Source organism: Falco rusticolus, chromosome 8, assembly GCF_015220075.1.
Source record: "Falco rusticolus isolate bFalRus1 chromosome 8, bFalRus1.pri, whole genome shotgun sequence".
Taxonomy (NCBI): domain Eukaryota; kingdom Metazoa; phylum Chordata; class Aves; order Falconiformes; family Falconidae; genus Falco; species Falco rusticolus.
This window is the reverse complement of record NC_051194.1, coordinates 46329110-46356751: the sequence shown is the minus strand read 5'-3', so window position 1 is coordinate 46356751 and position 27642 is coordinate 46329110. Positions and strand designations below refer to the sequence as shown.

Below are 27642 nucleotides of genomic sequence, written 5' to 3'. Positions count from 1 at the left end.
TCCATTATGTTAGAACCAAATCACTTAACACTAATTAAGGCATAATGGAAAAAACCTGGAGCTGAAGCAACTCCCTTTGTCCAACTCCCAGGCATTCATGGCAAAATCAAAAAGCACTAAGATAATCAGAAGTTCTGTATAATTCTGTTCCATCACTGTCATTTAAAACAAAAAAAATGAGGCAGGGTGTACTGTTGCAATGCATACCTTGACATGTCTGGTAACTTGTTTTGGAGATAGTTGTTAAAACATGCTTTGGAGGAAGGTACAAGGATCCCTAGTTTCTCAGTCTTCCACCAGGGAGAATAATGTAGGTTGGTCTGCACTTCTGTTAGCCTCATCTTACTGGAATGTATAGGTGGTGGGATGTCTGCGGTACTTGTAGGCATTCTCACGTGAGCTTTAATCTAGAATCTAGCCTGCTCAGGCTGCAATGACACATCGAGTTGCTGTGTACACAGATGTTAGATACAAAAGAAGACTAATCTGAATCAGGAGATCTGGGTTCTGTTAGTGACTCTGCTATATATTTCCTGTATTGCTCTAGGCAATGCATTCAGGGCCTGATCCAGCCTCTATTTAATTCCATAGCAATCTTTTCTCCAGCAGTATTGTGGGGTGGGTTAGACTCCTAGCCTACCACAGTCCCAGGCTCTCCATATTACTCAGTGGTACAATAATACCTGCTCACTCTATAGGTGTCTGATATAACACCTATGATTTTGTGATTTTATGGCTTAAACCATTTGTCTCTGAAGTGGTTTGCTACTTAGGCATAGCATGAACATGCAACTGAATTAAATTATTGATTGAGCAAACCCTTCAAAACTCTAATAAGCTTCAAACAAACATAGGAGAGTTTTAGGTTCAGTGTCATTAGGTGTTGATATGTAATCTTAAACATATAAGAAGGTAAATAACTTCAGTGGAACTACTTAGGGGCCTACCATTATGCATGTGACAAACTATGTTGCTCAAGGCTGTATTATCTATCATTAGCCATACACGTGCTTAAAGTTAAGCATCTACTTAAGTGTTTTTGCTCAATTCATACATAAAACCGTAATACTCATACACTTTCTATCATAGCATATGCAAAACTTTGAGCCTAGAAGATACTAAATACTAAAAATAATCCACATTTGATTATATGAAATGTCACAAATTATTAGTTTTATTTTTCTAATATACCTAAAGAAACACAGAAAAATTAACCCTTTATTTTACATAACGTTGAAATCACAACATGGATGTGTACTTAAAAGTAATTGTGTTGGTGGTCCCTTCATGCTTTCTGAACATCTAACAGTTAGCTAAGCAAACACACGTGACTGATTAAAAGAAGAAAGGGAACTATTTTTACAGGGACCATTAAACTTTAACTGCCATCTGGCAGGGAATGATTAGAGAAGATCAAAATTAAGGCAGTCAACACAAACACTGTGTGGATACCTCAGGGAATTAATGTGGATAGAAGACGGTGGACTTGTGGCTATGTTAAGAGACAGACAAAGAAGGAAGTGGTGAACACATCCTTTATGACTGCTGCCCTAATGGCCACATTCATGGCAACAGGAGCAAAGAAAGAAGAAATCAAGAACACCTGGGAATAATCAGACGCTTGCTGTCATAAAAAAGAAAGTTAAAGCATTATACAAGAGCCACACCATTCTTGTTCCCCAACAAGTCAGGAAGGAAATTTTTATTGTGGAGGTGTGTTGAAGTTGGCAGGTAGTTAATATTCAAATTAGCCTACTATCTTTACACAGGCATTTTAAATAGGGCCTGTAATAAATCTTTTAAACAAACGACCTTATGGAACATGGACCTGTGGTTGATCTAACTGAACACTGGATGTCACTATTTATACACTCTATTAGTCATTTTGGAGACATTAAAAACACAATCCAGCCATGAATCAGAACAATCCAGCTGTGGCTTTTTTCAAATTAGCTATCTTTAATTATTGGTGTTCTTGAGATAGCAGTTTCAATGAGCCAAAGCTTCCAAGCTGCCTAAACAAACACAGGTCCCTTTTTACAACTACTCCGCTGCCTGCTCTGTGTGTGCTGATGTTAGGTGCTCCTAACAAGAGTAACACAGCTAACTTCGTATTTTATGGGAAAGATCTGAGGTTTGGATAGAGAGATAATGGACTGGCTGCTCACTGCAACATCTCACAGCTGAGACTCTTACCAGGCAGCCAGATTATCATCTTATAACTCTACCATTGTGACTGGTAAGGAGCAATCAAAATACGGCTCACTCAAAACTGCAATAGCCCCCACATGAGGCAGCTCCTGGTCTGACTGCACTGGAGTAGAACCTTCTTCTCACCCCTCAGGAGCTATTGGGTTGGAAAAACCCTGGTCCCTCAAGCATCTGCTGAGGTTTTTTTATTCCATGGCACTAATAATATACAACTCTTCTGCCACTCTGCTTCCCTTCCCTGAGGGACTGGCAATTTCCAAGGAGCACAATTATTATGAGGGAGTACTTGTAGGAGCCAGGGGAAGCCAAAAAAGAAAAAAAGAGAAAAAAAAAAGAGTATCTGTGAGTCCAAGTGGTATGGAAAACAAATCAATGCTAACGTCCAGAAGGTCAGGTTGGCTGCCAGAAAGACTAAGGACAGAAGACAGGTGAGAGGAGGTGAAGATTAGGAACAACTGACACAGTAATGTACTGTGAAATTAGACTGGTTATCCTTATTATCTTTGTTTCTTGAACTCAACACAATATTTTGAAGTTTGACTTTGCAATAGCATAGGAGAAGCACATTAAGTACACTTCAAAGCCTATGAAATGTTGTCAGCTGTACCTGATTTCATAAACTTATGCTAAACAACATCAACAAAAATGGTCAGAAATTTATATTTTACTACTCTGAAATGTACAGTCAGTACAAATGTTTGGTAATTTTAGTCCTTGATTCTTGACAGAATTTTCCTGTTTATTAATGTGTCTACTTGTTACTCTCCATCCTTGAAAATATTACAACCTTTGAAAATTTGACTCTGCACATTCTTAAATTGAATATTCTTTCAGTGAGATGTAAAACATAATTACAACCAGCCTTAGGTGCTTTGCTAGTAAAGAAAACTGAAAATACCTATTACGATTTGCAAAGATGCATTTCTATGCAGGACATGTGAACATGGTCTTTCCTAGTGCATTACTGCAAGCGTATTACTGTAAAAACGGTCCAGGTCTCAAGGGGGTTGCATTTTTTGGTCTCTTTTACACAGATCCTGGCTGGATGGTGAAATATCTAAAAGTCAGTAGTTGTGACTGGAAATGTATGGCTGGAAATTATCTGCCCTGAATCTTATTTTATTCCAAATAACCTTCTGGGCAAAATATTCTTTTGCTTAACTACAAAATCATATTTTAAATTTGAGCATAGTGGGGTGTCCAGGCGAGGCTCATGAACAGATTTTGCTTCCTCCCATGCCAGTTCCAGCCTTATACATTACAGAGTAATTCTGCTAACACAAGTAATCTGTTCAGTGGGGCAAAAAAGGAGTCAATGCAGCTATGATATATTAATATGATACCAATGTTATATGTACAAAATATTATTATAATATATATGTACCTTATAGAGAGCATTATTAAGTTTAATAAGCAATATGAATTTTGCTGTAGACACATGTCACTTTACAATTGGGTGGATACATAATATGCCTTATACACAAATCTGTTCAGAATCTGGAAAGGCAAAAGCTGTGGTGCAAAAAGGCAATGCTCTACCATTCTCTCGTCAGAATATACCATAGACACAAAGCAATCAAGGGCCACCTGAAAAAGCAGTGCAGCTGTGGTAAACTTCTGCAGTTTGTTGCCCCAGCTTTGATGCAGAAACCTGTTAAGACTGCTCAGAGCATATAACAGCCTATGGCTCACTCCTGTTAACAAGGTGCAGAGCATTCATTTTCCACATGCAAAATTCCGAGCACTGCGCCAAACTGAAAGAGAAATACAGTAGACATTTGTTGATTTTTTTTTATAATGCCCACAAGCACCTACAGATGTGATCCCATGTAATGAAGCATGTGGCCCTAAGCTGGAATTATTTGCAAACAGCAGGATCTCCTGGCAAAAGAGATGGCACTTGCTGTGTTATGAAAGCTGTCCCTCTAAACCCATGTTTGGTTAGCACCTATGCCCTGTTGAAATTGGCATAGATAATTCCGAGTGGGAACAATGCCAGCATGACAGATGGGAGTGAATGCAGGCATGCCAGAGAACCAGTATGTTCATCAAGTCTGAATATTAGGGACAGAGTCCTTTCCAAGAATTTAGAAATGGCAGGCTGTCCAGAGTTTCTGTACTGTAGGTATGGAATATAAGAATATCCGATCTCTTTTGTAACGATGAGCAAAATTAATTATAGTAACTTAAGAATAGCTTATCTGAGCCACACAAAGCATGACAGTAGTCAACTGAATTAGAACAAGTTTTTCTCTGGATTCAGACTGGCACCAGATCTTAGAGGGAAGAACCTGTGCACCGGAGTCAAAATGATTCCACAGGTTTTCTGCTAAGTGGTTCAGACTGAAGAGCTTTCCGATGATAATGACTATTCTTCATTTACATGCTGCTTTTCAGGCAGTGATCCCAAAGCAATTTGCAAGTGTATGGGAATTTAAACTCATAGTTGGAAGGTATGTCATTTACAATCAGGCAGGTGAATCTTGCATGTATTAATGGGCTATAGTCCCATCTCCCCTCCCACCAGGGATGGAACTATACTCTCTGCGGAGAAGGTGGAAGAAGAGAAAATCCTTCTGCCATGATCCTGGTAGATACACATGTACCCTGCTTTTGCTCTTTACATGAGAAATTGCCATAACAGATCAGTTTTCCAAAACACTGCTTTAATCTCCAAACAGGAATTAGTTTTCGAGCACCTTTCCTATTTCTCTTTTCAGATTGTGAACAGCTAAAATATATTGCCCAAAAAGACTTGCCTAGGGTCATTTACATGATTCTGAAAAACAGGAAGAACAAAAAGCTAACAAAAACAGTTCAGGTACTATTGTTTAAAAAAAAAGAATCTGGTGCTGCAATGCCCCCTGTACAAAAAGCCTGTACCTTCAGAAGAGCCCGCGAGCAAAACTTCCCTCCATTTGGGTTTCTTCAGCAAATAGAATTTATGGATTCTTTTGGAACCACTGGCCAAAGTCTTGCCTGTCCATGCTGTTCTCTGGATCTGTGGTTTATCAGGAAGTGTATCATATGAAAGGTGTTATAATTTGGTTGCCAATGTTGTGTTCTAACTAGTGTGGCTAATAGTGTCAGCTTAGACCTCGACTTTGTTTTCTGTTAAAAAGGTGTTTAATGTTATTAGTAGGAATAAAAAGCATTGCTGAATTTATTTTCATTTAATCCAGTGATATGCTGTAAACTAGAAATCTATGCATGTGTTATCCAGTCAACCATTTCAGGTATAGCTGTTTTTTGCAACACAGACCTGGGAAATAATGTGAGTCATCTAAGAGTAATACACCTTAGTGAAGGGAGTTTATGTTCTTAAGTAATACATGAAGAGGTAGTTTCATTCCAAAGGTTCTGAATTTTCTGTGTATTTATAATAATTACTTTGATTAAACATCAGTGGATTATTTTATTACTGCTTTTCCTCAAAACCTATTTTTTAAAAAAAATACTGGGTAGATACATAGTAATGATTTTTAAATACATGAAAGCTCACCCTGAATGTGGTGATCCTCACACAACACACTGTAATAGATGTGAAGTATAAAATGAAACTATTAATGACCTTTCATAACATTTCCTTTCACTTTGGGTTAGACTACAAATAAATATTACATTAAAATATGGAATCAGAATTTTTTAGATAATTCAAAATTTTTGCTGACATACAAAATTAATTTTAAAAATACAGGATCATCTTCTGTCCTGTGACTTGCTGAGTTTTACAAAAGGGTGGCTGTATTTTTACATATTTACACTGTTGTACAGCATCCTGAAACTAACCAGCAGAACCTGAATGCTGGACAATAGGGTTTGTTATCCACAGTGAGAGCAGCTCTACCAGTCTTTACTGGCAAGGCTCCTCGGAGCCTTAATCTCACTTTCCACCAGAATCCAGTAGCCAGGATGAAGATGAAAAAACCTCTTTTCCATGCTGCATTTCTGCTGGAGCAGAATGGTTTTCCTCTTGACAACATCCCATTTTGATGTATAATGGCTATAGTGGTAGTAGACCCTACATATATAATCATTGTGCCATTTGAAGCAGTTCTGAGAGACCCAAAAATGACATAACAAGGATTACCATGATTTTCGTTTCAAATTGCAGCAGTGGGCTCAGCAGTATTAGCATTCTTCCAGAATCTTGCTAAGTATAAACATGGTATGATGTTTGTTGTTAATGTGATCTGTTTCTAGGACTCAGGTGTTAAAATAATCAATGGACTGTTGAGCAGAATGCTCTACAGCCTAAATTAGCCCTAGTTTGTTAATTGCCTTCAGCTCGCTACAAAAAGATGCTGTTGGGACTAAAAGAAAGCTAATTTTAGCAAAAAATAGCTTGGGTAAGTACTCTGGGGGACAAAGATCACTCAAGAAATGGATGCTTCCTTTTCCCTGTAAAGGAGAAGTTTACAATGATGAGAAAAAAACTTTATCATCTGCTTTCCTATTGTCATGGTTTAACCCTGGCCGGCAACCCAGCACGACACAGCCGCTCACTCACTCCCCCCCCACCCAGAGGGATGGGAAGGAGGATCGGAAGGGAATGTAAAACTCAAGGGCTGAGATAAGAACAATTTAATAGGTAAAGCAAAAGCTGCATGTGCAAGCAAAGCAAAGCAAGGATTTCATTCCCCACTGCCCATGGGCAGGCAGGTGCTCAGCCATCCCCAGGGAAGCTGGGCTCCATCACGTGTAACAGTTACTTGGGAAGACAAACAACATAACACCACATGTCCCCCCCATTCCTTCTTCTTTCCTCAGTTTATATACTCACCATGTCATCATATGTATGGAATACCCCTTTGGCTAGCCTGGGTCACCTGTCCTGGCTGTGTCCCCTCCCAGTTTCCCGTGCCCCTCCAGCCCTCTGGCTGGCAGGGCCCAAGGAACTGAAAAGTCCTTGGCTTAGTATAAACATCACCCAGCAGCAACTAAAAACATCAGTGTCCTATCAATATTGTTCTCACATCAGAGCCAGAACACAGCACTGTACTAACTACTAAGAAGAAAATTAACTCTATCCCAGCTGAAACCAGGACACCTACCTGTAAAGCACCACTTCCAATACAGCCAACTCAGCAATTAAAACTCCCAACATTACTTATGTCAAGATTTGCCAATTACTAATAATCAATAAGGTAAACAGATATTAAGAGTGTGTTACCAAGAGAGTTTCTACTTAAAGCAGAGCTATCTCACAATGGCTTCATTCCTTCTTCCCAGAGCTAACTTGGTTTAAATATTTTGAAGCATATTAATTCCGGTCTGTATAACTTCTTTCCACAAGGCATTGCTCAAGTTACCTGAGAGGACCTGTGCAGTCCTGAATAGGAAGATTCAACCACACAGTTGTGAATGGAAGAAGTAGCAGTGCAAGATGCTCTCCAGACTGAAGCATTGTCCAGGCTGTAAAAAACCCTGACTTAGTAAATCAATATCAATGCCCTGCAAAGTACATCATAAATCTGGAAGTTCTAGAGAGCTAACCGTGAGGTAATAACACCACTTCACATTTTAAAACATTTCACAATCATTAGGAAAATCTCAGGAGGCCTTTGATCCATTTTCATCTTTTGGGGGGGTCTTCCAACAATTAAGAGTTATTGGAACATATTGGTTTTCCAGACACATCTTCTCTTCAAAATTAAATTTTTAAAAAAGACTTGTGTATGTAATATGTTTTGAGTTAATAATCCTGTGCTAGGAGATAAAATTTAACCTGAAAGAACAGATTTCAATCTAGAAGAACTTTTTATTTAAGCTTTGGACAACGGGATTTCTCCAGACTAGCCATGATTTCTCCTTTAGCAAATATAGAACAGACATTCATATTTTATAAGTTATTAATAATAAATGTTAAAATCTGAAAGACCCTTTGGTGGAAAGCACTCTGGACATACTCATGTATTCAGCATTGTACAGGATTTTACTTGCTCAGTTGAACCAATCTGCAATTGCCAAAATTTGTCTGTACCTGGAGGAAACCCAACCCGTATCTATCGGCAGACATGGTACTCTGCCCAGCTGCCTTATTACCTGCTTTCTGGATGGCAAACTGAACAGATATGAGGCTTGATAGATCTCTTTAGGATGTCACCAGAAAAATGCCGTTTCTATGCAATGTCTGTTCTGCTGATACTCATGTGTGTAACAGTCTCTGATACCTGTAGATACCACTTCATTTCAGGGTTACAAAGTGAAACTGCATGTCACTGCAGGAGTGATCCATTACATGGTGTACCTAGGAAATGAGCTGATTGGCAGTAAAGATGAAACAGACTGTTGTTTTCTAAAAATAAGGGCAAAATAACTGGGACAATCTTTACAGTTTCAAGGGAAGTCTTCAGAAGGCTTGTGAAATCTGGGGTGATTGTTCTCTTTCCTTTCTGGGAAAGAAGGCGGCAACACTAATGAACCTCAGCTAGCAATCGCTTGTTGTTCTTACTGCCCTGACAAACCTGGTTCAGCAGCAGGGAGCTGCAGGAGAGAGGTGAACTGGCTCTTCAGGCACCATGTACTGCTCACACAACTGCACTGTATCTTCATTGCCAGAGGCAAAATGGGGAGGAAACCTCCTCTGGCTGCCTTGGCTGCTGCCCACATGCATAGCTGGTCCTGTCTGGGAGAGACAGCTGTAAAACTGGGAATCTATTCTGAGAGATTTGGGAGTTTAAGATAGAATTCCAGGTAGAATAGACTTTCAGGAATGTGGTGAGCCATTAGAAATTACACTGCTCTTCAGTGGACTGATCCACTTCCTTAGAAACCTAGCAGCAGCTCAACCAGATAGGAAATGGCATGAGATCAACAAAAGTCTTTATTTTTTTTTTTTATGAAAAGCTGCTTGACTTAAACTGAACATGGTCCCCAGAGATCAGTAACTGCACTTCTAACTCCTCCTGAAAGCAACAGCTGAGTTGCATGTTATGCCTTAAAAGCAACAATAAACAAGTGTTTAATAGCGGGTTTGACGTTGTTCAGATCAGTTTGTGAATACATTTTTTGCAAAACATTCCAGGGTGGGCATTGTGACAGAAGAGGGCACTTTCTCTGTGAAAGAAGAAGGTTTCAATTTCACACTTCTTTGAATCCATGTGACTGTGCTGTGCATGTACAGGAAAGAGCTGTGGGAAGATCCATTTCACACCTGCACATCCAGACCACTAGGATCCTAAGAAGAAAGCATGTCTCTTAACTGCTCTGCTTTCCTCCATGAACAAGCGAATTTCTTTGTTGCAAATGGTCTGCTCCTTGCTACACTTCATAGGGGAAGTGCGCTACCTAATAAATGGTATAGTTTGTATGTCAGTGTTCAGCAACATGTTACATTTCAGTGATTCCACCAGTACAGGACCCACATTTGCTTTACGGTTTTATTCATGGTGATGGAAATACTTGTTACCGCAATAACATGTAGATTGAAAAAATTTTGAAAGTGAAAAGTTCTGCCTAACCATGAAAGGGTTTTGCCACTGATACTTATTTCTTACTTAGTGTTTCTCTATGGAAGAACCACTCGATGGGCACTGCAGATCTGACCATTCATCTCAGTTCCCAAATAATGGGTGTAAGATGTGAAAAGAAAAAAAAAAAAAGCAAAAAAAAAAATAGCAAGCAACTTACAACCTCATTTGCCGACCTTTATAGACTCCCATTTTACTGCTGTATTACTTAAGACGTGGATGCACACCAGAACCAAACCAAGCTTGCTGTTGGGTTTGAGGCAGGGAGCACAAAGCTGAAAAATTCAAATTGTACTGTTGTCTCTCACTGTCAGACCTACAACTGAGCACAGCTCCACCGTACCTGAGGATCAGAAGACACTGTTGTAGGTTATAAAAGCGACATTATCGTTAACATTAGTATGCAGCACTTGGAAGTGCCTATTGATCATGTTTGTTGGTGGGTTGTTCAAGTTGCTGATATGGAGGATGTCTCAGCTGTGTGGCACCTGTGGTTTAATCGGTGACAGCAACATCAATAGTCCATGTTAAGTGTGCAGAAGGCCAGCAGCAAACTCCTAAAAGATGATGCTACATTCCTGTCCCTAAATGTAGCGCACATATCCTCTTACTCTTCCCTTTGCAGTTTGTAGCCCAGAGACTATTTTGAATTTGTATTTATTTTTATGTCACAGATTGCAGCAAATAAAAACTCTGCAACAACTTAAGGACACGTTACCCAGTGGTTTGCCCAGAACGTGGATTTTTCTGCATTTTTCCTAATTGGCACTAATACTACCAACAGTGGTAAATGACCGTTAAATAATGATCGCCCTTATCAAGTGAAAAACACCAAAGAACACGCAAGTGAATGAAGCGTGCTCAGCTCAGTAATGATAATCTCGTTTTCATTAAGCTGGACTAAAAAGGATTTTTCCATTACTCAGATGCGAGCCTGCTCATCGTGCTGAAGTAGTCAGACGGTGGGGACTTCGGGCGCTTCACACGTTCCCGGACGCAGCTCCGTTGTCTGTCCGTGACGCTCGCCCCGCTGGGCCCCGAGGAGCGCGTGGCACGGCTCTGCAGGCTGCCGGCGGCCCGCACCCCGGGCGGCACCTGTGGGGGACGGCACCTGTGGGGGACGGCACGGCTCCCGCACCGCACCGCACCGCCCCGCCCCGCACGGCCTCGCCCCCGCCCCCGCCCCCGCCCCCGCCTCGGCGGTCAGGCTGGAGGCCCCGCCCTCGCCCCCGGTGCCGTCCCCCGGCTGAGGCGGGCGCGGCGCCACGGCGGCTGCGCCGGGCGGGGCGGGGCCGGGCGCCCCCGGCGCTGCCAATAGGGTCGGTACAAAGTGACCTTGGCGCCGCAGCCCGCCCCCTTCCGCCGCGCCGCATCCGGGTGCTCCCCGCTGCCCCCGCCGCGCCTGCGCCGAGACGTCCCAGCCCCTCGGCTCTGAGCTGCGGCAGCCGGAGCGGGTGAGTGGCGGCTCCCCGCCATCCGCTCCCATCGCCGCCCCCGCCCGCCGCCCCCTCACCTTCTCCCTCTCTCCGCAGAGACACCGGATTGTGGCCCCCGGGACGCCGCCCGCTAAGATGTTCGCTTGCGCCAAGCTCGCTACCTCGCCCTCCCTGGTGAGTGGGGGCGGCCGGGCCCGCGGGGGCGGCCGGGCTGCAGCGGGGGCGGCGGCGGGGCTCTCGGGCCCGAACGGGCCCCCGAGCCCCACGGCAGGCCTCCGGGGCGAGCCCGTGCCGGGGGGCTGCCCGCCCGAGTGCGGAGGGGTGAGGGGGAGGGGGCGAGCGGCAGGGCCGTGTTCCCCTGCCCGCCCCCTCGGTCGGGGCCCTTGGCCAAGGTGAGGGGCCTTCCCCCGGGCGGCGGAGGGGAGGGCGGCGCGCCCGAAAGCTCTGGCGCCCGGTGCGCTCGTGCCTGGCTGTAGGTCAAACCCCAGACTGTTGCTTGTCCTGTGCAGGGCCGGGACTTTTTGCCCTTGCAGAGACATGGGACTGTCCTGCTTGAAAATGTCCTCTCTAGCTTGCGGAACGTCTGGTTTTGCGTGGTGCAGGCAAAGGTTTCCCCTGCAGGAAGAGCTTTGTGCAAGAGCCGATATGACCTTAGACTGTTGGAAGCCCAAGGACACACAGGCCGCTTGTGAAAGAGGATTCATTCATTTGTGCCTCACTAGATTTAAAAGCCTAGGTTATGCCTGTGTGTTTAACAACTTTGGAATTCATTTTGATGGCTTTTATTTTTTCATTTGAAAATCTATATTGCTGCCTGCTGATCCATCTGGCTCTTTTTGTTGTCGTTTAGGTACGTTTTCTGTCAGTATAACACATGTACAGGTTCAGTGAATGATATTGCTACTTGCAATAACATCTCCTGAAGAAAATGGTGCTATCAAATTGCATGGTGGTGTTTGCTTCTGTATAGTTTATTGTATATCTGGCTATGCAAAGATCGCTGTCATTCCAGCGAGACAAATTACTTAGTAGGTAATAGCCTTAAAATCTTACGGACTTGTATGGGAACAGCTGCAATCAAATTTTTCTCTTTTTTTAATAGTTTTTTTCTCATTTTGCAGATCCGTGCTGGATCAAGAGTCTTGTACAGACCGATTTCGTCATCTGTGTTGTCTAGGCCAGAGGTCAAGAATGGAGAGGTACCTTATAAACAAAATTCTGTATCTTCCTAAATTACCTGGTGAGCCTAAATGTCCTCAACTTAGAGTTCACTTGTACTAACTCAAATACCTACAGTGTGAAACTTGCTCTAAGTGAAATACCTAATAATACTTGTTGCTGTCTTGCTGTTTCCCCTCAGAAGTCTTTCACATTTAAAGTTGATTGCTTTCAGGTGGAACAGGTAACATTCTGAAGTCTTTAACTATTAGTTACAGTTTCATCACTTGGAAGAGGATCTAGCCATTGGATCTAATACAACTTCTAAAATTGCGGAATAACACTATCGAAGTGGTCATAGAAAATGGTCTGTGTCTTAATATAATGCTTTTTCATGTTTTGTTTTCTTAGGGCAACTCAGCACTTAATGGGGCCCAAAATACTGTCTCCCGGCTAGCACTTAGAGAATTCCAGACTAGTGCTATCAGCAGGGACATTGATACTGCTGCCAAATTTATTGGTGCTGGTGCTGCCACAGTAGGTGTGGCTGGTTCTGGTGCTGGTATTGGAACAGTCTTCGGTAGTCTAATCATTGGTTATGCCAGGTAATCAATCTCTCTTATAAAACTCACAAATTGCATGCAGATGTATCTTGAGACAGCACACCCAGATAAATAGAGTTGTAGTAAGGGTGATGGCACTGTAATAAAATATTTTAATAATTGCTATTAATGATAAACATGGCTAGATAGAATCATATGAAACTGTAGTGTGTTCATCAGGATGGCTCTGTTGTTAAATTCAGAACTTTGTACGCTCTTACCTGGAGAAGAGACATGAAAGAAATGAGATTGTTAGACTTGGTCAGTGTCTCAGTCACTGAAGTCCAGTGTTTCAGCCTTCTGTTCTGGAACTGAATTAAGAAATCTAGCCTGGATCTTTTCCCGTGTGAGGGGAAAAGTCCTAAAGAGAAACTGTACAAAATCTGGTAATAAGAAACATGAGTTTGTATGCCTTAGGCTTTGTAGCCAGTTGTTTAGAAATGGATACTTCTTAATTCAGTTTACTAACATATTTAGCTTTGTATCTCAGAATATGTAATTAATATTGAATGAGTAATCATTCCTTGTGGAAATCTGAAGGGGATGAGGGTGGGGATTTTATAGTAGAGATGAACTTCTTCCAGATAAGTTTACAATGTTACTGCAGTAGGAATAGTTCAAATGGTGTCGTGGAAGAGCAGAAATGATACAGGCTTTACTGAAGGTTTCATGTTCTTCATTACTCTTTCAACCACTTAAAGTCTTATTTCTTAATGAAGACTTATAAGTCCTATTGAAGACAAGTTCGCTTTCCACTTGAAGAAACATAAATGTTTTCGCTACAGAACTAAAGTCTTCTCTTTTGAATTCAGCATGAACATGTCAGTAAGAGGTTGTAGAATGTTACTTGATAGTATTGTGTTGAAGAGCTTTTTCCCTCCCACACGCTTCTTGGAGGGATAATTCATTGCATTTTTGCAACAAACTGCTGGGTATTCCTTTTTTTTTCTTTTTTTTTTTTTTTTCCCCCTCTAGGTGGTTTCAGTTCCTGTATTTGAGAGCTGCTTAGAATGTTACGCAACATAAACTTCCTTGGAATATAGTTCTAATGCCACAGATGTGAAATAAATTTATAAACCATAGTTCTGATAGTTCCTACATGGGATGATGTAGAGAAGTCAAATTCAAAAGCATATATGAATGTACTCACAAAAACTGTGCTCATTTGGAAAAGCCATATACAATCTGCACAACCTGAATTTAGTCTTAATTGCAAACTCATTTGTCTTCAGTGAAACCCTTGCCAAAAAGTACTTTTGCTTGAATTTGTTAGATTTTCCTGTTATGGAACCTGTGGCGAGGAAATAAGAATTTCTGAGTCTGTTAGATGCATTAAACTGTATAAAAATACATCTTGCATGTAAAGATAAAAAGGTCTTACACCTTCTCTTTCTTTTAGAAATCCTTCTCTGAAGCAGCAGCTGTTCTCATATGCTATCCTGGGATTCGCCCTGTCTGAAGCTATGGGTCTCTTCTGTCTGATGGTTGCTTTCTTGATCCTATTTGCCATGTGAAAGGAGGCCTGCCTGTAATACTGGCATTGGAATGTAACTGCATTTTATGGGACTCCCAAAATGTTGGTGTTATGGAAATCGATGCTCTTTCCAAAGTCATTTCATTAAAGATAACAACTTTAACTGTCAACCTGTTGCCTGCATTTATTGTCTTTGTCACTGGGATATCTGGAAGACAGTTTCTTGTTATTCAGTCACCATGGCTTTCTCCTGATAATGACATATTGCATAGGACTTCAAACAATGACTTCAAGTCTAAACATTAATAAATATATGGGCATGTCACTTGTTCATTAAAATTAGTGGCATGTCTTTGAAAGAGTAAAGGATACACAGATTAAACGTGAAAGGCTGTACTGCTGGCCTTGTTCATTTGCTTGTGTTTCAAACTTACCCAGACTTGTTCCTGTGCACAATTTGTTTTTTCTCAGGCTGGCTAAGGTGTTCTGGTACCTTGATAGAGGGAGCTAAACAGAAATCCACAAACAGTGATAGGAAAGTTCTCTTTGCGTAACATTTCAGTTATGCTATAGATTTTGATCACCATGGCAAAAATTTTCCACTTGCCTCTGACCAGTGTCCCAGCTGAACCAAACTAATGACTGTTGTAGGTTGATCCAAGGCATTTAATTTGTAGCACATTGATACTATACTCTTAGTTACTGCATTCTTGGTGTCACCTTATTAAAAAGGGAGAATTTCCAGCTTCCTCATTTTTTTAAAGTCAGCCTTGTGTTATTTCTCAAATTCTATGTAAAAGTAGTAGGATCAAAGCATTTTTAGTAAGAAAACACCTGCAGTATCAGGCTTTGCTTCTCACAGTATCTGTCCTTTAACAGTTTAAATGCATTTACAGTTCCATCTACATTTGCTGCAATTTATAGTGTGCTACTATGTACTAATGTGGTGGAGGGGTTGATAGCATCTCACATTCAGAATGTTAAATAATAGACATGGTCATTCAATGTGAGCTGAACTTTCAAAGAACACAAGCAAGCTTGTTAAAAGCTTTGTCATTTTGCTGTTAAATGTGTAATTACTGAATTAAATCTAGGAAACTACTGTAAGCTGCCTGTCCCTAGGGAAATGGAGAAATGACTAGTGGCTCTCAGATCAGTGCAAGATGCAGGTAAGGCTTTTTTTTTTTTTAATCTGAATTCAAGTATCAAATTGGTGTTCATAGAGACATGATTTAGTGGTGGACTTGGCAGCGTTGTGTTAATGATTGGACTCAATCTTAAAGGTGTTTTCCCACCTAAATGATTTATGATTCATATAGCCTGACTTGGATCTAGCATGATAAGTTACTTTCCCCACATGTTCTTAGGAGAAAATAGTAATCTCAAAAGGATTAAAAATTACTGTGTAAATACAGAGAACATTCTTTTTATACATGTGAGGTGTAAGAGCATAGAATATGCAACATCTTTAAATACTCACCTCTAGCATAGTATTAGTAGTACCTTACATGACTGGGTCTGGAAGTGGGTTTTTTACTGGAGTGAGAGTAGGAGGTAAAGCATACTGCAGCCATCTTCCACGTGTTCTATGCTCACACAGTGTTCCTTTTATGAACTTGCCATTACCCATTCTCGTAAACTACTCTGTTACAGAGCTGACATACAGTGCATTTGCCCTGGATGAGAGGTAGATAATGATTACTAGAATTCTAGGCTGAAGCTCATCTGTGTACTATGGGCCTGGTAGGTGGTGGACTTTGTTCTGTTCTTTCAGTACTGTAGAGATCTCTTCAGGCATCTGTGGTGGCAATCCATATTTCTTAATATGGACTGGCTTAATTCAAGCTTCAAATTTCCGTATCACTGGGATTTGGCCAAACAAGGATCTTCAAACTTGCCTTAGTCAAGTCTAGCTCCTGCTCTGTTAATTGTACTTATTCCGGGTTTTGCATATAAAGTGGTTCTGCTGAGATGTAATTGTGTGTTTGGGGTAGAAAGGTCTGGCTATGCTATTGCTCCATACCCTCAATAAGAAAGCCACCTCAGTCACCATGAGTTACTTGAATCAGGTTTAAGTAATGACTTCTGGATTTACAGCCTGTCTTTTCCCATGTGGTTCACCCTGTCAGCAGGTACCCTTTTGCCTATGATTGGCCTTGTCTGAAAGGCAGCAGTCATCTCAGGTGACCCTGTATATGGATGTGAAGCCTGTTTATTTTAGTAGTAGCATCCACCCAAGCTCTTAGACTGGTGAACATAGGCCAAACCCACGCAAAATTGCCATTTGGTTGGCCAGTCTTGAAAGAATCGGATCTCTGTCTTACAGGTAATGACTAATCAAGGACTTTAAAAACATGGCAACAAACCTTCACAGAGAGGATTATCCTCTTTATAGACAATAAGGGGCTTAGAGTCAATGAGTGTGATGGGCAGATTTTCACATCTGAATGATCACAGGGCACGCTGACTCCCTTTCTCTGTCCTTCTAGTTTCCCTTTGAAAAAACAGCTTAGTTTCAGCGGTTACTTGAGCACTTCAACAGCTCAGTCAATTTGAGTGGTCTTAGAAAGACAAAAAATGTTCTCCGTTGTCCTAACGTGCTCACAAGAGACAACTATAAATGTGTAAAAGATTAAATGTTTTGTACCAAAAAAACTCCAACAACCCACACGAACTGTAGTGATTGGGCAGCAGCAGATCAAGGACTCTTGATCTCCTCTGTTAGGAGTTTACATCAAGAAATCTTTTTCTTCCATAGGTTAGAGAAACCAGATACAAAGTTTCATGAAGTGATACTGTAGGCTTCACTTTCCTGAAGCCTTTTTCAGTTTCTTCTGACATGGACGGTGCTGACTGTAGAGATTGTCAGCTTGTGAAAATTCATGTTGTACGTTCTCCAGATCCAAAGACTGCATTCATGTTTTACTGTTGAAGATGAAGCCAGCTGAAGCAGAGATCCTCATTGTCTCTGAATAACAGTCCTGCCTGCTGTCCTCAGAGAGTGACACGCACAATGTTATCCCAATGTATAGTGAAGGAATTTGTGTTACCAATTACTCTTCAGTTATTGCTGCAGGTAGAAGTGGTACACCCTTTCCATCCTGCTGCTTTTTCTTCTCTTTTCCTGCTTTCCCTCTGTATTACACCAGTCTCAGACTGAAGAAAGGCAAATAACTTTTTTTAGGTTTAGGGTTTTTTGTACAGCTTTAGGACTGGTGCTGCTGTGTGATGGTAGAGCTGAGCCACTGAAAAATACTTGTTTCCAATACAGCTCTTAGTTGCTCTGTGAAGAAAGGAGTAAGATCTCTGTTCCTCTCTTTCTGCACTCAAATTTGAGCCCTTTGCAACATGCCTAAAGAATGATTCCACCTTTAAGTAAACTGTACTTTTATGCAGTTTATTATCCCACCTTATCTCAAAGAACTTTGCAAAGGTGCTGTACAGTGCCCATCAAAACAATTTACAAGAAATGAAATGTACCATATAGTCTTCTGCAAGTTCAGGGAAACTTAGACAAAATGTACTTTAGTGGAATTAATACTTCCTTTTTAGATGGTGGGTCTTTTTCAGTCTCGTACTTTAAGATCAGTCTCAGATTTGGAACAAGACAGCTCCAGGCACAGAAACAAATCTTCATCTGTGATTCAGAGCACATACTAGCTAAACTGTGTTGCCATACATGATTATTACATTTCCTTAATTAATCCAAGATGCTTGTAGCTCCTTCCATGTAAAATTTAGGTGATTCTCTTCATTGTACAGTGCCGGAGCAGCTTTGGTACAGCGTTAAACAAGGCGGCTGTTCAGCAGAAGCACGGCCGCCAGGCACAACCGGGGAAACCAAAGGATCATGGCCGGGACGCGGGCCCGGAGCGCTGATTATTCCAAAAGGCAGCTGTGACAGGCGCAGCAGGCGCTGTCGCTGAGCAAAGCGCTGCAGAGGTTCGGGCTCGGCCCGATTGCCGCTGCTTTCCCCCAGCGCGGCCGCCGCACCCCCCCATCCCCACCCGTGGCTGCGCGCACCCCCCAGCCGCCGCGGCTGCACCCGACGCGCTGGGCCGCGCACCGGCACCGCTCGGCGCGGCTCTGCCCGGGCGCGGCCGGTGAAGACCGCAGGTGGCCACCCCCGCGCGGGGCCCCTGGACGGGGCAGGGCGGTGCTCCTGCCCGGAATAGCGGCCGGCAGCGTAACGGGACTGGCGGTAGCGAGGAGCGCGGCCCCAGCGGGAGCGCCCGTAGTGAGGCCGTGCCCGGCCGCCCCCGCCTGCCACACCCGGGCACTCGGCGCTTCCGGCCGCCCCGCCCCCCGCCGCGCCGCCGGCCGCGCCCAATCAGCGGCGCGCACCGCCCTCCGCCCCGCCCTCCCCGCCACGTGAGCCGCACCTCCCCGCTGCCCGCGGAGATGTCAGCCGAGCTATCGCGAGAAGTGACGGAAGCCTGTGGGGGACCCGGCCTTTAATGTGCGGTTCGGCCCGCGTTCCCGGGTGAGTTTGTAAACACGAGGGCGGCGCGGCCCGGCCCGGCCCGGCGGTGGCGGCTCCTCCCTCCGCGCTGCGGCGGCGCGCGGGCGGGCGAGCGCACCGGGGTCGGAGGGGAGGGAGCGGCCCCGCTCGGCAGTAGGCGGGGGATACCCGGGAGGCAGTAACATGGCGCCGCCGCTCCTCTCCACGGCAGCCCCCTCCCCCACCGCGGCCTGCGGCTCCCGCCGCCCCTAGAGCCGGGGCGGGGCGGCCCGGCCGGCGCCGCGGAGACCGTTACCCGCTCGGAGGTAGGGGCCCTGGCGGGCGCCCCGAGGGAACGGGGCGGGGAGGCGAGGTGAGAGGGTGAAGGGGGCTGCGGCTCCCCGCGCCCCGCATCCGGAGGCGGCAGCTCCGCGGGGGCACAGCCGGTGCCTGCCCCGGGCCCGGCCCGCGGCGGGGGGCGAGAGGCGGGCGGAGGTGAGGGTGCAGCCGGGCCAGACCTTTGCGCCTCAGCTCAGCTGCAGGGAGGCCTCTCCCTGCGTCCATCTTCGGCTGGAAGGGAGCACCTGGCCCGTGCCCGGTGCCGGTGTGGAGGCTGCCGGGGAGGGTGCGGGGTGGGGGTGAGGGCAGCTTTTCCGCACCGGTGGGAGGTGCCGGCCGGCCTGGGTCTGGACCTGGGTCTGGACCTTGTGGACCAGTTGCCCCTGACTTTGCCAGTTACGTTCATTATGCCTCTCGAGTTGTCTTAATAAACAGTCTCTGAAGCTTTCACGTGAAAAAACATCACAGGCCCTTAAGCAGTGATGGCTGCATGATGCTTTAGGGATACATGTTTTATGCTACAATGCAACTTGATGTTTGGAGTTGGAGTATGCGTGTGCTGCCATGTTGCTTCTGCAGTCTTACTTGGTTTACAATCTTTCTGCATCCCTGTTCTTGCAGCACGATCCGTGACTATGTTTCCATGTCACATCTGTGCACTCTCATTTGCTTTTCATTAGTTGCTTTCTCCCAGAGATGTTTATCTTCAAATAGTGATACTGTCACCTGTTCCCTTGCATCAGAATGAGAAATTCTAATAAAGCTGGAAATTCCGATTCATCCACTGCTCTCCAGATAGTGACCCTGGATATGGCCAAAGTGTATTTTCTTTTCCACTTTTTAAAATAATATGTTTATTTTATTCGTGTCGTATTCTGCTCATGGCAGTAAATATCATGTCCCAAGCTCTTGCTGAGTGTAAAACCAGATAGAATTAATACAAACAGATGTTGCAGAAGTTAAGCTTGTCATACTGCTACGTTAGGTCTATGTTAGGTGCTAAATTCAGCACTAGCTAATAGGATGAGGAAGACCCTTCCTTGTCGCCCTAGTCTTGTGCAGGTGTTCTAGATGTGGTTTCTTCAGCCTTCTGCTGAAAAATAAGTTACTGTTTATTAATGGCTTCCAGTTGTAGACATAATTTCAGATGAACTACAGTCATAACTTGTTCATTGAATTCTATTAGTGTTTATAATTCTGCATTCCAGAGTAAAAATTGGAAAGTTGTCTTATTAAAAAATGAAACAATTACTTTGTCAGGCGCTGCTTGTTATATAGTACATCAAAAGAAATGTGAAATAATAGAAAACCCCGTAATGTATACATGGAATGAAGCAGCTTTTTTAAAAACACATTATGGATTTATGTTAATACTGCTATTGGCGTGCTAATACTTAATCAGCTAGTTGAACCTTTGATCTTCACAGTGTAGTTGATATTTCTATCCTGTTTTGAATTCTAGAAATATGAATGTGTTTGGTATGTCTTTTTCCAGAAACTTCTAGACTGTGCAGCATCTAACATAAGGTGCTTTCAGGTCTTAAATTTGATCATATGTAACTTCAGAAGTAATTTTGGTTTTCATGCTATTTCTGTTTTGTGACAAAGTGTTGAGCAACCTGAAATATGGTGCTCTTTTGAATCTTGTTTAATTAAATTTAGGATGTATCTAGTGCCTAAAATGCTTTTTCTGTCATCAACTGTTCTTTTTTTCCTTTCACTATTAGTTAAACTTACAAATACACGTTTTTAGCTCTGAGAAGTTTTACTAACTTTATAAGTTTGTACATTATTTCTAATCTCAACATTTCTATATTGTTTCTTAAAATAACCTTGAATTTCTGTATAAAAATAATATCAACTCTTTTCAAAGGAGCAAACATGTTTCAATGCTATTACCTTCTTGTTTGAAATAATGAATAGATTTCGAGTGATCATAGTCTTCCTGCATAACTTAGCAAGATTTGTTTCAAATCAATAATGTACACTCTTAAGGAGGCATTGGATATAATTTCTGATAGAAACATGAGTCAATATTTAATAATTATACAACAAAATTTTTTTTCAAGTTTATGCTGTACTCTTTCCAACTTTGTTCTGTGTCAGTTTCAGTTTAGCCTGAGAACTTTTGCATTAGCTTCAGTCAGATAGGAGCTTCTCTTCAGTAAGTTATGTCAAACAATATAGTATGTTTCCCTTTCTGGGTAAATGCTAATGGTAATTTATATTGTTGCTTACAGGAAAGAAAAAGATCGTTTTGCTTCAATGAGAGATGGGAGCCCTGCAGTAGGATATTTATTCTATATTTAAAGATTTTTTAAAAAATTGAATTCTTGATTTTTCAGTTTTATACTTCAGGGATGCAATCTGAAAAAATGTAAAATGAAGTAACTTTTTTGTAGGCATTTTTTTGTTAATTTGTTGAAACTACTGTGGCAAAGGGAGATTGCATTTCTGATGTTTGTTAGGTTGATGACCAATGTTAAGACATTCAAACCTAGGTAAATGATCTGGGTAAGGTAAGTCCTAATATCTCTCTAAGCAAGTTGTGAAATGATCAGTGGAATATTAATCCCTGTATATTTTTTCTCTGAGATTCATTGGTGTTTCACTTATCTGCAAGAGCTGTATTCACACAGCATGAGTCTCCAGTAAGTCAAAGAAAGATCAAGGTGCCTCTGAAAAATACTTAAGCCAGGGCATTGACTTAGGAGCTGCCATATCCAGCCAAGAGGAAGCGTTAGGACTAAGGATCTTTCTTTATTCCCATTAGTGCTTGCTCTTTACCAGAAACGTACCCTGGTGTGGAAAAAGCCTGCTCTTTCAGCAAAGCTGAAGTAACTTAATTGCTTCTTTTCTGTAGGTGTTGCTATCTGTCCAGCTAGCTTTCTTGTTCTTACTTGAAATTAAGTCAATTGACCTTGCTTCTTGCATCTTTTCTTCTTGTCCAGATGCTTTCCCCTTTATAGAATCTTAGACAAACCATGGAAGGTATGGAATTAGCTTTAGACATCAGTTGCAAACAGTTAACTGATAACATCAGGAAAAAGTGCCCAACATTTGACTTTTTTGAAGAAAAAAACCTGAGCATTATGCTATAGGTATTACAGTCTTCCTTATTCTTCCCCAGAACTCTCTATGTGTCTTCTAGGAAGTAGCACAACCATTCTATTAAGCAGTGAAGTATGAAGAAGGAGCTCTTGTTTTCCTGTTCACCAGGTTTTGAGGTTTATAACCTTTACATATTATGGACTATGGCCTATTGTGTTCTTGCAGGATCTACTGAGCTGCTTTCTGGAGATTCCATTTTTATGAGGAGGAATATTTTTTTTTTCTTCTCCATTCTCATCGTGCAATTTTATTTTTTAGGAATGCTGAAATCTACAGCATTACACAAGTATAGTCAGCCAGCCACTTCTGAAAGTGGACTCTAATGATCAAGTATTAATTATACACTTTTGCTTCATCTTTCTTCTTTTGCTTTACAGGAAACTGAAAAAATAGCTGTTCCAGTTCCTCCGGGTAAGTGGAGCAATGATTTTTTTTCCCTCTAAAATACAATTTTTGGGGGTTTTATTTATTTATATTACTACTTATTATGTGGTGTATTCTACATACTACTGATTTTTACAGAAAGCAAAACTTGCAGGTCTGCCTATACAGAAAATTGTGGAAATAAAGATAGGTTCAAATGTGGGAGGTGATTAAATCTATGCTGTGCAATGCTACATGCAAGTATTGAAAGTATAAAAGGTGCCTTGTTCATTGTGATTTGTGTTGATTTGTTCGGTTGCATGAGAAAGACTTTTAATTTTGAAGTGTTTACATTTGGAAAACAAAGGTAGCTATTTCCCTGCCCTCCTCCCCACACCCCACACACACACACACCCCCCCGCCTTATCTATAGAAGCATGTCTGTTAAATTCTTGTATGGAGCCAATCAAAACACTAAATTCATCTCTTCAGGTAACCATTAAGAGAATGTGATTCTTTACTGTGGCAAATATACTCAGTCACTTTAGTTTGAAAAAGTATGCATCTCAAGTAGAACTCTTAAAGTTGATAAAGACTGAAAGATTTTGACCTTGCCCTTTTATGCTTCAGTTTTCTATTATAAAATGAAGCTTTAAAGTAAAATCTTAAAAATCTGTTACTACCTAAAACAGTTACACACTATGATGAGATCTACAGAAAAGCTTACCAAGAGTTAATAATTCTGTATACAGTAAGTATTTGTATCTTGCAGTAAAGGATCAAATGTAAAGAATAAAAGGAAATGTGGAATAGACATGATTGGTCTTGAAGAAATGTAAACATCCGTAGGAAAATAGATCACTGATACTGTAACTTAAGCACTTGGTAATGTATAGACACAGGAGAGAGTAGATGCTGATGGGCGACTGTAATTCTGACCTATCTCAATGGCCTAATACTCTTTTTGTCCAACTTCCATTTCAAACCAGAACGTACAGTTGTTTCTTGGAGCCGCACCTGTGTCTAGCTGCAAAACGTGGGTCCGCATCACGTGTAAGCAGTAGTAGGTAAATCAGCTACTACTGCAGCTGGCAGGCTGTCAGATTGTCCTGTATGGACTGTCCAGTTTAGGGGGTGACGGACCTGTGAGAGTGTGCATCTCTTCTTTATCGGTGTCCAGTACGGGGATGCTGACATTGAAAAGTTGTACAGTTTTCTTCCCAGCACGTGTGTCCCCCGTGCCCCCTCCCCCATGTTTATAGTTGTCTGTCTTTTCTGTGTTCAGTTCAGGCTGTTTTCCTCTATGCTGTTTGTATCAGCCCCGACATTACAGGAGGGGCAGTCTCTGTATTGCTACAGTGCTTAGAATAAGTAATTATGGGTAAGACTGCACAGCACATGAGCAGGTTAGTGCACAGGGGTCTTTCGGCTTACAGCGTGCTCTATACAGGTTAAGTGTTCAGAGGGTTTAGCTACAAGCCTGATGAATACTACGTATGCGTGAAGAATGATTGTTTTTCAGCAAATCTGGAGAGGTTTTTGTAAGGATTATAAATATGTATACATTTTAAATAAGTGTTTAAATGTTTAACCAAAAAAAAAATATTTGAAATGAGGTGTTAGTTGTGTTTTCCGTGCTACTGTATGTGGGGGATTAAGAGAAAACAAAAGAACCTTTACCAGTAAAACAAGCCAACAAGACATTGCCTAAGTCAGTGTATGATTCTTTTATTTTACAAATTGTGTACAGGAAGGTAATAGTTTCAAGAAAGTGTACCTAAGATGTTTAATTAAAACCTTATAAAAACATACAAATAATTGTTGAAGCTATTTTTGTAGCACTTTTAGATAAACATTACTGTGATGTTTTATTGCAACATCTTCATTTTTTGAATAAGCACACTGTCCTAAATATTAGTAAATTGCTTGCAAACCTGTTTTTATTTCTCTGTATTAATATATATTTTAAACGTGTGTATACTTATTTGTATATTTTACTGTATGGTTTGCTTTCCAAAAGTGATTAAAGAGCCTTATGACATTTTAAATAGGCGTGATGTGAAAATATTTTACCTTTGCATTGAAAGTATGAAACAAACACCAAAAAAGAGAGATTACACTCTGATTTAAGTACCAAAGTTGATTATGCTGCCGAGACTATTTCATGAGTTTCTCATATTCAGCTCTGATCCTATTTTTCAGTGTGACTCAAAGAATTCTGTGTATGGGTTTCTTTATACTACTGAAAGGAATTTAGGGTTGGAAAGCTTACAGAAGAAAGTTGCAGTTCAGTGGACTGTAGTAAGAATCATTTCACTGAACAACTGTTCCATTTATCTGAAGAGATAATTTAAGGCTGGAGTTTCAAGTTCAGATTGGATTGCTTTAGGAACCATCTCTTTTCTGTGGGACAGGGTGTTTGCTGTTGCCCGGGTACAATCCAAGGTGGCTATAATTCATTTCTAGCAATTGGGTTAGCAGTTTACATATTTTATTTCTCATTTGGTTGGGTGAGTAACATTTTCATCAAGATGGCATTTGAATTGCTGTTTTGGTTTTCAGAGGAAGAGTATTTTCTAAATTCTTCTTTCTTACTGTGATATTCTCTCTTGGAGCAGTCTCCAGTAGCCTTTTGAAATCAGAGTGGCAATCACAGACTTCTTTTCTGAAAAGAAGGAAAAGAGGCGAAGGATGGGGTTTGTTTGTTTTCCCTAGCAGGCAACAGTTCTAGTTGTTGGGCTGTAAAGGTAACCATGCTAAGTCTTCTAAAGTTGTCAGAACTTTACCTGTGTTTGAATTGTCTTTTGCTGTTGTTCACCTCTGTTTCTAGCTATGACATCTTTATGGTATACTTCAAATTTCAGAGTTATCTTGGATTGCTCAAAATTCCATCCATTGAAATTTTGAGTGTCTCCAAGGATGGAAGTTGAACAGTCCACTGGGCAACCTGTTCCAGTGTTCAGCTGCCCTCACTGTGTGACTTTCTGTAGTTTTTTGGTATTCCCCACTTCCCCCCTCCCCTTATACTTGCTCTTAGCTTTCTTGGCATGGCTTGCGAACGTAGCATCTCATCATTCTGTTGTACACTGGCCAGAGTCTGGATCTGTCTTCCCTCTAACAATACATTAGGTAGTGTTAAGACAGCAAGTAGATCCTTCCTTAGTCTTCCTTCTCCATGCTGAACCAACTTTGCTTCCTGATACTCCTCTTGTCTTTAATAGTCGAGCCTCCAGCCTGTTTTGGTGAGGCCTCTGCTGGTTTCTTTTCAGTTTGTCGTCTGTCTTGAGGGGCTCAAAACTGGCCACAGCACTCCAGCTGTGGCCTCAGGAATGCCAGATAAAGGAGAATAATCACTTCCCTTCATCTGGCTGCTATGCTTTTGCTAATTTAGCCCAGTAGGCTGTTAGCTTTCAATGCTGCAAGCGACATGTTGCTGAATCGTGTTCAGTTTGTTGTCCACCAGGAGTTACATATTCTGCCCCAAAGCTGCTTGACAGTCAGTTGGCTCTCAGCCTACACTGTTGCATGGAGTTATTTCGTTCTAGGTGCAAGCTTTGCATTTGTCTTTGTAATAGGTAAATACAGTCCTTACCAATTTGGCTACACTAACGAATGTGAGCCCTTTGTTTTCCTATCCTATCAGATCCAGTTTCAGTGTGGATTTATACTGTCCGAGGTCTTGCTGGAATGCATGAGTGAACTTCTTTTCTCTTTTAAGTGCAAAAATTTCAGTGCTTCAGGATACTTTTTATTCTTCAGATGTTAGCTGGAATCCCTGTACAAGGCATTGCCTCACAAATTCCTTGTGGCCTGCAGTCAAATAAAGATCAGGAAATTAAGTTATCTCCAACTTTTTTCCAGTAAGCTTTCCAGGAGGACAGCTCTTTTTTTTTGGCCAGGATTGATTTGTAGTATATAAATCAGGCATTCAAAATTCACAGGCTTCACAAACCAAAACATGAAACCAGATGATGACTTCATATGCAAATATGCATTTTGGTAATATTCCTTTCGAAGAGAAGATGAGCAGACTTGAAAAATTGATCTTTACAGCTTATGACCTAAGGAAAATGCTAACAGCATGGATGGAGTAGATTTTATGGCTGATAATATACACGTGTCAAAAACTGACAACAAGCTATAATGAGTGGAAAAAATGCCCTACATGCACTTTTGTTAATCAAAATCTTCATCCTTTGAATAAAAAAAAACCCCAAAAACAAAAAAAAAACCCCACCCAGAATTGTTTCTTACACCTTCAGACATTACTGGTACGGATGTAACTCTTCTGCTTATAATATGTATCCATATGTGCATATTGTAGCCATATATAACTATATGGTGCTCTGTGATCAAGATTTAACAAAGCAAATTTCTTTTGAGATCTAAAGGAGACTTGAGTCTGTTAGTTTTGAACTTGCATTTAAAAAGTGACTGTTGCATACCTGAACAAGGATTGCCTTTAAGTTGTTGAAGTTCCGGATAATATAAGGATGTAATCCTAAATCTTCATTGATAAAGGTCTTATTTTTTACCCTGAAGCCTCCATCATGAGTATTCAGACTTGCCTGTAACCTTGTTGGTTACAAGTTAGCTACCAACTCTTTATTGGTGACAGTAACAAGTTCATAGTTCGAACGTTTCAAGAAATATTTCATCCCCTCAGAAACCTGAGACAGGTTATGAATGCTTTACAAAGAACAGCAGAATGATCTTCATCCCTTATTTTCTTTGGCATCCTTTCTTTGGGATGCAAATGTTTTCCTGAGTTGTTAGTGCCAAAGACTAAATTTTCTGGCAGCCATTCATCTCTTCTTGGCTTGTGATCTCAGCTCTGTATCCCCGTTCTGTTGAACTTATATATTTAGAAGTTACACTTTGGAATCTCCTCTATTCCATGGTTTGCTGCTTTGATATTTGGTGCCCATGACCAAGGACACTGGGATCTCCTTCTCCTTGAAGTAATATCCACAAACTCTATACAGTAGTCTTTTACTGTACAGGTACAGGCAAAAGGATCAGGTAATGTGTTCCT

The 27642-nt window shown here is 41.7% G+C and overlaps 2 protein-coding genes across 5 annotated transcripts in view; both read left to right on the top strand.

Annotated features, from left to right (window-relative positions):
• The first annotated feature begins 10968 nt into the window (after nt 1-10968).
• ATP5MC3 (ATP synthase membrane subunit c locus 3) lies at nt 10969-14523 on the top strand. Its single transcript, XM_037398231.1, has 5 exons — nt 10969-11137; nt 11216-11293; nt 12241-12318; nt 12689-12882; nt 14279-14523. Exons 2-5 carry the CDS (start codon nt 11255-11257, stop codon nt 14391-14393), a joined length of 426 nt encoding a protein of 141 aa, XP_037254128.1. The 5' UTR covers nt 10969-11137; nt 11216-11254; the 3' UTR covers nt 14394-14523.
• Nucleotides 14524-18741: 4218 nt separating this feature from the next.
• Nucleotides 18742-27642, top strand: part of ATF2 (activating transcription factor 2) — a 52089-nt gene continuing 43188 nt past the window's right edge. For 2 of the 4 annotated variants that reach the window (XM_037396819.1, XM_037396816.1), the window contains exons 1-2: nt 18743-18836; nt 22622-22655. The gene's annotated coding sequence lies outside the window, so the exon portion shown is untranslated. Of the gene's footprint in view, nt 18837-18916; nt 19121-22621; nt 22656-27642 lie in introns of those variants that run through there. The other 2 variants (XM_037396818.1, XM_037396817.1) reach the window with 2 other exon arrangements.